The sequence below is a fragment of the Puntigrus tetrazona genome, chromosome 15 (genome assembly GCF_018831695.1).
Source record: "Puntigrus tetrazona isolate hp1 chromosome 15, ASM1883169v1, whole genome shotgun sequence".
Classification (NCBI taxonomy): domain Eukaryota; kingdom Metazoa; phylum Chordata; class Actinopteri; order Cypriniformes; family Cyprinidae; genus Puntigrus; species Puntigrus tetrazona.
Window position 1 is genome coordinate 13,506,238 of NC_056713.1, and position 11,294 is coordinate 13,517,531.

The 11,294-nt window shown below is 37.4% G+C and overlaps 4 protein-coding genes across 5 annotated transcripts in view; 1 reads left to right on the forward strand and 3 right to left on the reverse strand.

The window, feature by feature from the left end:
• Positions 1 to 1,938: 1,938 nt before the first annotated feature.
• Positions 1,939 to 4,698, reverse strand: rad1 (RAD1 homolog (S. pombe)). The gene is made up of 6 exons (XM_043258311.1): positions 4,525 to 4,698; positions 3,654 to 3,867; positions 3,467 to 3,575; positions 3,124 to 3,382; positions 2,641 to 2,739; positions 1,939 to 2,487 (listed from the first exon to the last, which is right to left on the reverse strand). Exons 2-6 carry the CDS (start codon positions 3,846 to 3,848, stop codon positions 2,310 to 2,312), a joined length of 840 nt encoding a protein of 279 aa, XP_043114246.1. The 5' UTR covers positions 3,849 to 3,867; positions 4,525 to 4,698; the 3' UTR covers positions 1,939 to 2,309.
• A 261-nt stretch (positions 4,699 to 4,959) lies between these two features.
• ift20 (intraflagellar transport 20 homolog (Chlamydomonas)) lies at positions 4,960 to 7,258 on the forward strand. The gene is made up of 5 exons (XM_043259123.1): positions 4,960 to 5,061; positions 5,529 to 5,681; positions 5,812 to 5,897; positions 5,978 to 6,081; positions 6,554 to 7,258. Exons 2-5 carry the CDS (start codon positions 5,555 to 5,557, stop codon positions 6,633 to 6,635), a joined length of 399 nt encoding a protein of 132 aa, XP_043115058.1. The 5' UTR covers positions 4,960 to 5,061; positions 5,529 to 5,554; the 3' UTR covers positions 6,636 to 7,258.
• Positions 7,131 to 8,455, reverse strand: tmem97 (transmembrane protein 97). The gene is made up of 3 exons (XM_043259122.1): positions 8,006 to 8,455; positions 7,776 to 7,920; positions 7,131 to 7,627 (listed from the first exon to the last, which is right to left on the reverse strand). The coding sequence occupies exons 1-3, from the start codon at positions 8,117 to 8,119 to the stop codon at positions 7,353 to 7,355; spliced, it is 534 nt and encodes a 177-aa protein (XP_043115057.1). The 5' UTR covers positions 8,120 to 8,455; the 3' UTR covers positions 7,131 to 7,352.
• A 136-nt stretch (positions 8,456 to 8,591) lies between these two features.
• si:ch211-167j9.5 (fibroblast growth factor receptor homolog 1) overlaps positions 8,592 to 11,294 on the reverse strand; it is a 6,702-nt gene continuing 3,999 nt past the window's right edge. For both annotated transcript variants that reach the window (XM_043259118.1, XM_043259117.1), the window contains 6 exons: positions 11,116 to 11,276; positions 10,900 to 11,037; positions 10,718 to 10,829; positions 10,540 to 10,639; positions 9,038 to 9,137; positions 8,592 to 8,952 (listed from right to left, as the gene is read on the reverse strand). In XM_043259118.1, coding sequence (XP_043115053.1) covers positions 8,902 to 8,952; positions 9,038 to 9,137; positions 10,540 to 10,639; positions 10,718 to 10,829; positions 10,900 to 11,037; positions 11,116 to 11,276 — 662 coding nt within the window. In that variant the 3' untranslated portion in view covers positions 8,592 to 8,901. The remainder of the gene's footprint in view (positions 8,953 to 9,037; positions 9,138 to 10,539; positions 10,640 to 10,717; positions 10,830 to 10,899; positions 11,038 to 11,115; positions 11,277 to 11,294) is intronic.

The window sequence follows — 11,294 nt, forward strand, 5'->3', positions numbered from 1 at the left end:
TGTTTACTTGGTTACGCTGGATGTTGTTTGTTTGGTCAGTTTGTGTGCATGGTGAGGGACATTTACATTTATAGTTGGTATCTACTGATTGAAAATCATTTGAGAATTGAGACCTAAGGTTTTGAGCTCTGTTCATGACAATTAAAGGGATAGTACACCCCCAAAAAAATTACAATTCTGTCATTGATTACTCCTCCTCGCTTCGTTAATCTTCAGAACACAAATTGAGATACCTGATGAAAACTGAGAGCTAGACAGCAACTCATCTGACATGTTAAAGACATACGAAGGTAGTAACGGCATCATTAAAGTAGCCCATGTGACATTCATCTTATCTACAAGAATACTTCTTGTGTTCAAAGTAAAAAAAAAACGATGTCTTTATTAAACAATATCTTGTACGTCAGTCGATGTGAATTCAGTATTGATGCATGCGTGTGGAATACACACGGTGTTGAACCACTGATTCATGTCCTTACTACCTTTCTGGGTCTTGAATGTAGTAGTTACGTTGCTGTCTGTGGAGGGTCAGAAAGCTCTGGAATTTTTTATCAAAAATATCTGAAATATATACTGAAGATGACCTAAGGTCTTACAGGTCCGGAACAATATGACGGTCAGTAATTAACAGCAGAATTTTTATATTTGGGAAATCTATCAATAACTGCCACTATGTGGCAAAAGAGTCAGTGTTAGGCTGACAGATGGAGAATTGCTAAACTGAAAGAAATTTTCTGTTTGTTGCATAGAAAGTGAGAAATGAACTTACACCGGCTGCTCCAAAATAACTAACAATTTAACTTTTACATTTTTTTCAATGCTTGAAGCCCCCGCTTACAATTTCACGTTAGAAAGTTAATATATTTAAAAACATTTAAAGGTTGTTTTTTTTTTGCATTTATTTGATAACAAAATACATTTGTAATATAAATATCTTTGGGGTCACTTTTGATGAATTTATTGCATCCTTGCTGGATAAATGTATATTTTCAGCAGCGTAGCTCCCAAGACACACACTGACCATTAGCAAAATAAGCACACCGCAGAGACCTCCTGGCTTTATATTTTATTTTTAACCATTAACAAAAACTATTTAGCTGTATTAATATAATAAAACCAAACAAGTTTTTTTTTTTTTTTTTTTTTTTACTGAGCCTTTTAGCTACATTGTAAGGTTGTAAATAAATTTCTTCATTCGCAGTCATAAGGAAATACAATTCAAATTAAACCAAAGCTCTACAATTTGTTCCAAAATACATTAAACGCTATTTAATGATAACTTCGGATGTTTTTAGCGGGCTTTGCAGCAGCTTCTGGAAGCAGCTCGCCTGTGGCACAGATATACATCATGAGGGCAGTAACCCGCTGAGATGAGAGAGTGACAGAAGTGCGCTTGTTTTGCTCCTGTAATGTTCCTCTGCCCGGAAACAGTGTTGCCTCGACAGCTGCGAGTGGAGAAGCGATTGGTCGCGAGACGGCAGTTCAAGCCTCGCGCGCTGTTCTGGGACTTTCTTTTAGGAGCGCGTGCGTCAGCCAGCATCAACATCAAGCCGCTTTGCTTAACTACATGCTCGCCTCGCAAAGCCTTCGTGAAATGAAATGAACGGACATTAAACATTCACATGTTTCACACAATAGCTTCAACTGCTCGGCTGTGCTCTTTTAATTCACAACACTAGAAATATTAGTCTCGTTTTAAACCGACCATTACAAAATTATGTTATGATACAAATGGGCTTTTAATCGTATATTCAATAAAACTCTCATATACACACACATACATGTGTGTATATATATATACATAAACATATATATATATATATATACACACATACATATATATATATATATATATATACATACATGTGTGTATATATATATATATATACATACATGTGTATATATATATATATATATATATATATATATATATATATATATATATATATATATATATATATATATATATATATATGTGTGTGTGTGTGTGTGTGTGTGTGTGTGTGTGCGTGAAGGCTTAAACTAAACTATTTTATACCAATTAAACATACTAAACCAAAATCGGCCTCCTAGTTTTAGAAGTCATAGCCTAATTAGTATTTCTCTGCCGCCCCCTGCCGAACACACAGAGTATTGTCTCAAATTCAATACAAAAACCTTTTTTCCCGGCCCATTTATAACCCTTTTAAACTTCTAATAAAGTATTGGTATGTTTTTTTGTGGTTTATGAAATATTCATATAAATGAGAGTCCAAGTGGTCGGTGCGCACTAAATGTCAAACATAACAAAAAGAACTGTCCTTTCAAGTCTATTCTTCCTCTACTTCTTCATCCGGGCAGCAATAATACTCCACAAAACAAATCTGACCGTCGTCATTCCTCACAAGATACTGTAGAGAGAGGAAGCCACGGCTATCAGTTCTCACTGAGACTTTACAGGACAGAGCCAAGGCCTTTGTGGAGGGTTTCAACAGGGACATCTTATACCTGAGAGAATAAACAAGAGAAAAATCTCAGTGAGTCTTTATTGGTCTTTTAACACTAACTAAAAGCAGTTCATAACGCTGCTATAATAAGTCTGAATTTACAAATAAAGAGCTATGATTGCTAGGCAATGCAGCATAAAAAAGCTCCCCTTACCTGTTGGTCTGGATTTTAGTGCACTGGAAGAGCTCCATCATGTCTGAGTCTTTGGGATAATCATAATGAGCGTTTCCAGAGTTCCCGAATGTGGATAATCTTGAGAACAAAGGAAATAAATCAAATATTTTACCACTGACTCGACAATATTTATTTTTCACTGTCAGGAATAGGCTAAATTAATAATCTAAAGCTACCTTAAAAAAACAAACAAAAAAACAACAATTTTATATATATATATCTGTAACTCCTTGATTTGATTGTATTAAATTTTTCTTCTCAAAGTAATACTGTAATTCAGCAAAGATGCATTAAACTAATCAAAAACCACAGTAAAAAAAATAAAATAATAAATGCTAAAAATTATGTAATGAATGATGCAATCCTGATGAACATAAGATAACTGACCCCAAACTTTTGACCTGTAGTGCAGGCAAACTGGAGGACAAACACGTTCATCTGTTGTGTGCACTGTTACTGTACCTGAAGAAAGGATGGCTTGGTGACATAGTAATCTGCAGAACCTCACTGGTCATGTCAAGCTCAGAGAAAGCCTCTTTAAGACTGTCAGACTGCAGAATCACTTTGTTGGTTACATTTGTGCTGCAGAAGTCAAAGTCTATGGGCTCTTCTGGTTCCTGTGTATTAATCTTACATACGGTGACCACACCACCTTCCTCCAAAAACAAGGTCAGCGGATATCCATAGCCATTGTAGCACAATCTCAAGGCGGTGCACACACCTTAAGGGAAAAATCAAATAAATAAACCAATTAATTAATTCATCTGCCTAAAAAAAAATTCTGGATCATCATTGTGATACACACCTGGGACTGGGCTTCCCCCAAAGATAGTGAGGCAGTCCAGAAGAACGGTCAAATTAATCTGAAATCCAACTGTATCTTCTTTGATAATGTATTCTTGAAAGATGTCTGCCTGGTGAATCGGACACACAGATTGATTAACCCAACTTCTGTGAACCGTACCTGTAAGAAACTGTCCTCTAACACTAACCTGAATGAATGCATTGGCTTGAAGGCATTTGGAGTCCTCAACAGTGACTTTCAAGCCATTCTGGGTTGCATTGAAGATTGCATGGTCCCTGAAAGAGATGGCTTTCAGGATGTTGGACAGATTCCTTGCATTATCCAAACTGGCTATCAGAACGTACTGGTCGATGTCTGCTTGGGACTGAGTGGACAGAGGCATGGTTCTGCTTCGTCAGCATCTGAAATTACATTTACACGGCATTGGATTTATAAAGCCAACAGTCTCATATGTAAGGTAAGATTTTCAATAACCTCTAAATTATCAACATGATCAAAACTTGCGGTACAGGAGTTATCTGTCTGATATGTCGTTCATACGTTTTAAAGGCCTTTAAGTATAATAGCAAAATATTATTAATAATATTAAGATAGGATATCAAAATGCAAGAAAAACTTTTAGAATGTAATATTTCAAGATGAACATTTACTTTAAAGTTTCAAATATGATACATCAGGCTTTTGATGAAAACTTATTTGTTAAGCATCATTACATCATTATGTTGAATTGCATCCCCATTATAAAAACTACAGTTTTTTTTTTATAATAATTTTAAGCTTCTAAATATTATCTTACTAGTAAAAACTATTGGGACAGATAGACTGACAGCTGACATTTCTATGCATTTAAAGTATTACTAAAGAGTAGCCTGCTGTATTGGTTTACATTACAGTATATCAGAATTATCTTGCCAAATAAAGCAAATCATCCTTTTAAAATATTATTCTGATTATTACTTCATGTCAGGCTCGACAGGTTAAAGACAACTACTGCGTCGCTAACTAGCTGTTTACAAATGATCATTTATAATGACAGTAAGCTGAACCGGTTAACTTACCCACAGAGATGGCCAAACGCTCAGTCAGGTGCTTAATAACGAACACAAAACAAGAACAAGAACGTTTTGTATGCGTTAAACTTAAAAATTATAGATATGAAATGTACATTTTTTTTAGAGTTTGGCGCCCTTAAGAGGACGCGCTCGCTCTTCTTCTGGTGTTTTTAACAGAGTAGAGCCTGTCACGCGGTCTCGCGGGCGCACCGCTGCGGTCAGATGCGGATCTGCAGGAAGAGCTCAGGGCTTTACAATATTAGGAGGGGTACGTGATGTGGAAGAATTATGCATATGTACAGGTTTTATAGAAATCTCTCACAAGTAAAACTTATTAACAGATATATACGTTGTTTAACATATAATCATGATTTTTTTAATTTTCAAAAATGTAGGATTTAAAAAATTATTACGTGTAATGCGCCCGCACCCCCCTCTCTCTCTGTCATCATGCGGCGGACCGGCCGTCACCCGGCAGCCGAGAGACAGTCGGAGGCGGTCAGTCGGTCCAGCAGAAGTGCCACATAATCAAACAAAAGTCAGGTACGTTTGAATCGGTCACTGGTCTGTTTTACTTTATTTAAATGCCTCGATCGGTGTCATAATTTCAGGGGATAATTATGTGGAATGTAATTTTATTTTCAACAATGTTTATCTGAAGTTAACAGCTGGTCTTTTTTTGTTTATCTGTCTCAATAGCAACCAGACCTTGTCAAAAACAAAAGCGATTTTCGCGGACTGTAGCATTTCCTCACCTAATATATTTAACGTTATTTAAACTTTACGTGGTTTACGTGATGTAGCGGAGTGGTAGTTATATGTAGTTGTAATTAACCAGCTACCTAGCTAATCGGTAAGCTAGCTTATTGTGATCTGGTGACATATGGGCACTGTTTGCTAGGCAATACATTTTGCATTTGGTTTTCTCCTTAACTGGGTTGACAGTTTGAACAAAATGAGTTCATGCACGTGTTATTTCTTTTTAAAATACACGCTTTTGTGATTTTTAGCTGTTATCTCAAAGGCACCTGTGGTCATGGCTAAAGACCCGCTGGCAGAAGCTGGTCTTCATTTTGATGAACTCAATAAGCTGCGAGTACTAGAGCCTGATGTGAGCCAGAAAACCATCGAGCTCAAAGAGGAATGTGAGGAATTTGTTGACAGTGAGTTTTTTTGTTGTTGTCTTGGTTTATTGTGAAGTTTATCCCTCATGCAGATTGAACAGCATTCTTTACTTCGTTCACAGTACAGATCAATAATTTCTTGGAATTTCCCTTTTCTTCCCAAACACAGAGATCGGTCAGTTTCAGAAAATTGTAGGTGGACTTATCGAACTTGTGGATGAGCTGGCAAAGGAAGCTGAAAATGAAAAAATGAAGGTATGTTCATGCATTCTAAACGAATAGTGTTGCATATGTTTGTTATGATCATTCGTATTTCTTCTGCTGTTACTCTACAGGCTATAGGAGCAAGAAATTTGCTGAAATCAGTTGAAAAGCAACGGGAGGCTCAGCAGCAACAGCTTCAGGCTCTGATCGCAGAAAAGAAAATGCAGTTGGAAAGGTAACCCATCTTATTAGGAGCAATTCATCCCAAAATCTTTACCTTTGCTGACTACGTACTAACCCAAAGGCCATCCAAAATGTAGATGAGCTTTTTTCCCCACCAAAACAAATGTTGGAGAAAATTAGCATTACATCACTTGCTCACCAATAAACACTTTTCAGTAAATGGGTGCCGTCAGAATGAGACTTCAAACAACTGATAAAATTATCAGAATCACTCACAATTAATCCTTCGACTCATTTGTTTATAAACTTGTAAACAGTGCTTGATTTGTTTTTATCAGTTGTTTGGGCTCTATTCTGACGGCACCCATTCGCTGCAGAGCACCCATTGGTGAGATAATGTAATGTTACATTTCTCCAGGTATGTTATGATCGTTTCTCAATCATCTATATCTCAGATGGCCTGAGTGTAAGTGGATTTACAACCAATTTTTTTTTTAACTTGGACTATAATGTTTGTTTTGCAGGTATCGAATAGAATACGAAGCTCTACAGAAAGTCGAAACGGAGCAGAATGAATTCATCGATCAGTTTATACTGCAGAAATAAGAGTGCCGTTTCCTCTTTCTGTCGCACAGGAACAGTGATGCTATGCATCATGATTTACAGTGACCTCCTAATAAGTGCAGGGTCCCTAACTAGGTTAACTGTATTGACCAGGTAATAGGTGACAACAGACGTCTGATTAAGCCTCAACCTCTGACTCTATTGTGTTAACATTGAGTGCTTTTGCATGGCCAGTTCAAGGAGGCATATACTCGTAATCTTTCCAACCACAGTTCCTAATCTCAGATGAATACTATTTATATACAAGTTATTTATACTATTTATATGGAAATTTAGTTTGTAAATCTGATCTTTTTTTACAGCAGGAAAATACAGTATTTGCATGTTACTGTAAATAATTCCATTATGAGACATCCTCGGGTTGTTGTTTTTTTTTTTCTGTATGATTTGTATTATGACTGCTGTTTATGACTTGAACTCACCTGGTTTTATTATTTTCTCATATGCTCATGGGACCACAACCAAAAAAAAAAAAAGTTATGGGAAACATAATTCATTTATTGTCTGTTTACGTTTACGGTTTCGATCATTGTATGTAATCTTAATATCTGACAAACTTCATACAGATTTGAAGAACGTTTGAATAAAAATATATTTTGCATTTACATGTGTTGTCATCAGTAAACAATGATCCCATTTTAGGTCACATTTAATTAAAAGAAACAACTATAATGAATATAAAGAAGGCATGAACTGTATCTATCTTTGTTTCTTGGTCTTTAAGGAAGCATTTCCTTTTGGAGAGGTTGAGCTGTATGTTGAGCTGAAGAGCATGGTGAAGAGTATCATGACAGGGATGATGAAATACGGAGCATAAATAGACACCAGGGTCAGGCGTTCTTGAAAAGTTTGAGGGCCAGGATGTGGCGCCCGAGGAAAGTTATGAAAAAGGACGTGACTTAAAATGGGGATTAACGTGGTGGCCACATGAACAGAATAAATGATTGCTGGAGTCCTGATCCACTTGCATCCACCTGTTAAACGGACAAAAACGTCAATTAGCAGGAATAACGTTACTAGTAACTGGTATCCACTCACACAAGTGATTGGCCACTAGATGTCACCCTTGTGTCATTTAAAACTGATTTTACTAATCATTAACGCAGATCGAGTCCAACTGACCCTTCATGAAGGCGTACGCCGCGATTGGGAAAAAGGGCAGCTGAACGAGAGCCTCGCAGAACACAAAAGATCTGAACCACACAGGAGGGTCCATCATCATCGGATCCTTGAACTCAGCAGCATACCAGTTCAACAGATTTTTCAGCTGTAAAGCAAGCATGTGTTATTCGCCTTTATGTGTACGTTAACCTCGATACATGATGCCAGTAACGAACAAGGTGCAAACTTACCTTGGATGGATAAAGATGTTCGGGAAGCAAAGCCTGAAGGTCGACCGAGAGAGTAATTGGAATGTGGGACAGAAAGTAAAAGAAAAATATGATTTCTAAAGCGCGAAGAAACATTTCGATAAATGTTTTTGGCAAGTTGTTGCTCCGTCGGTATTCCAGAAGTAGTAAACGATGTCAGTGGTCAGCGTAGAGTAGTGTGTTACTCCTCCGTCTCTGATTGGTCCTTTAACTCGGTCATATTCAATCTCGGTCATTCCATTGGTCCATCGGCTCGGTTGATTCCCGAAGTGGGCGGATCACTGCTTGCACATTGGCTCGTTGAGCATAACCGCAAGCCTTACTAAAATTACCATAGCAACTATTTTCTTTTCTAATTTATAAACAGGCATTAGCCAAACGTATCATTACATTAAAATAAAATCAAACAAAAATAAATTAGACACTTCTACTTAAAACACAATCCTTACATTAAACTATGGATTTATATTGACAATAGTGAAAAACACGTTCATCAAACATTGACTAATTATTGCATGTTGTTATATTTTTATTATAACATCATTATTGAAAAAAATACTAAATATTATTTTTTTATAAAAACTGATATTTTACATTTTTATTATTAAATTATTTGATGTTAATCACAAACACTTAAATCACAGACACTTTTTTTAGATGGTTATTTTCAAAATATTCACTGGAACATGTCACGAACACTAGGTCATTAGAGTTGTGTAATGTCTTCCTGCTAACAAATGAAGCATATGTAAAATGAATCCTTAAAAACACTGTTCAAAAAGTATGCCAGTTAGATGTTAAATGAGAACTAAGATCAAACAATTGCTACATAATTCTCGAAGAAATTCAAAAACAGCTAGCTCTATGCGTATTTTATTTCATTTTTCCTCTGCATTCAAGATCCTTTGGTTGTCAACGTCCACATAATCCTGCAACGTATTAGTAATGTTTTGTCACTTATCTATAGGACAAAGGTAAAGCTTAAAAAGTAGATCAAGGACGAATATGACTCACCCCATCACTCTCCACGACACTCTCCAGGATCTTGACAATGTCTGTAAATGAAGGTCTATTTGTGTATGGATCCATCCAGCAGTCTTTCATTATCTGTTCTCTACATTAAAAAAAAATGAAAAGATAAAAAAGCACCATATTTAAAATACTGACAGAGCAATGACAAAATTAAGTGTATATACAGTATATATATATATATATATATATATATATATATATATATATATATATATATATATATATATATATATATATATATCTTTATTGATTGCACATTCCACCAGTAAGAGCAGAGTGTGAAGATTTAATTAGCAGAGTAACAGCACCGTTTTGCTTAAAATATAGCAATGCACACAACATTAGGTGTGACATATCAGAGTTCAAAAGAGGACAAATTGCTAGTGCACGTCTTTCTGGCACATCTGTGACCCAGACAGCAAGACATCAAGAGCCACGGTATCCAGGTTAATGTCAGCATACCATCAAGAAGGACAAACCACATCCAACAGCACTAACTGTGGACACAAGAGGAAGCTGTCTGAAAGGGATGTCCGGGTGCTTGTATCCAAAAAACATGAAACCACAGCTGCCCAACTCACTGGAGAATTAAATGTGCCCCTGAAATCTCTCCTGTTTACACCTAATCTGTCCGTCAGGAGCTCCGATGTACAGGTCAATATACAGGGCCAGGCTGCTGTAGAGAAACCTGCGGTCACTCGTGCCAATGCCAAACGTTGCTTTTGGTGCTAGCAGCCAAAATCTTGTGAAGGTGGACACATGAGTCCACCTTCACTGTCTTTCCCACATCCAGGAGAGTTACGGTGTGGAGAAACCCCAAAGAAGCGTAGCACCCAGACTGTTGCATGCCCAGAGTGAAGCATGGCGGTGGATCAGTGATGGCTTGGGCTGCAATATCATGGCATTCCCTAGACCCAGTACTTGTGCTAGATGGGCATCACTGCCAAGGACTACTGAACCATTCTGGATGCACCAATACACACAGCAAGAATGGTGACAGAGTGGTTTGATGAACATGAAAGTGAAGTTGAACATCTCTCATGGCCTGCACAGTCACCAGATCTAAATATAATTGAGGTATTATTAGTCAAGAAACGTTTTCCTCCACCAGCATCACGTAGTGACCTGGCCACTATTCTGCAAAGGAGAATGGCTCAAACTCCCTTTGGTCACTGTGCAGGACTTGTATCTGTCATTCCCAAGATGAACCAATGCTGTATTGGCCGCAGAAGGAGGCCCTACACCATACTAATCAATTATTGTGGTCTAAAAGGTGTTTCAGGTTCATTATCCAACCCCTGTATTTATATTTATATTTATATTTTTTATATATATATATATATATATATATATATATATATATATATATATATATATATATATATATATATATACATACATATATATACACATATATATACACACACACATATATATATATATATATATAATTTGAGAAAACAAAGAGTTAATTTGTCACTAACATTTCTGGACGGCAGGTGTTGGGCACAGTGTTCTTGCATCCAGCACAGATGCTATACACCACTTGCTCAGATGTGTTCAGATTTGTATATGGCAAGGTGCCTGTGAAATGTAAAAATCCTTATATATTATTCATTCTTTTACAATCTGAACAATTCAAACATCTCCGATATTTCTCACCGAATGTCTGCATTTCCCACAGCACTATACCAAACGCCCAGACATCTCCCTTAAAGCTGTAGTAGTTGTTCCTGAAGTACTCTGGAGGATACCAGCGCAGCGGCACACGCTCCTATGAGAACACATTCATATCAGCGAGACGAGCAATGAGCGCGTGGGCCGAACAGGTGCCATTAGTTCACCTTCTGTTGTTTTTTCCTGCTGCTGCGTCTGCTCCTCATACGGGTCAGGTCTCTGGCCAGGCCAAACTCTGCTACCTTCACCTCCCAAGGGAATCGGCTCACCAGAATGTTCCTTAAGGCAAGGTCGCAGTGCACCACCTGAAAGATTAAAATCAATTATAGTGTCAATATGACTGTCTAACAGAACTGGTTTACGTTTGTGGCCGACGGTGGTACCATTTTGGAGCGCAAGTGCTCCATGGCCAGGGCGATGTGGTAGGACACAATGGTGAACTGGCTCTGCAGTTCAGGGTCGGCAATAAGCTCGTCTTTGTTTTTCTGAACAAAACTGCGCAGGGTTCCGTAGCTCATGAACTCCATGATCAGCATGTACGGCTCTGAAGAAACAGACACAG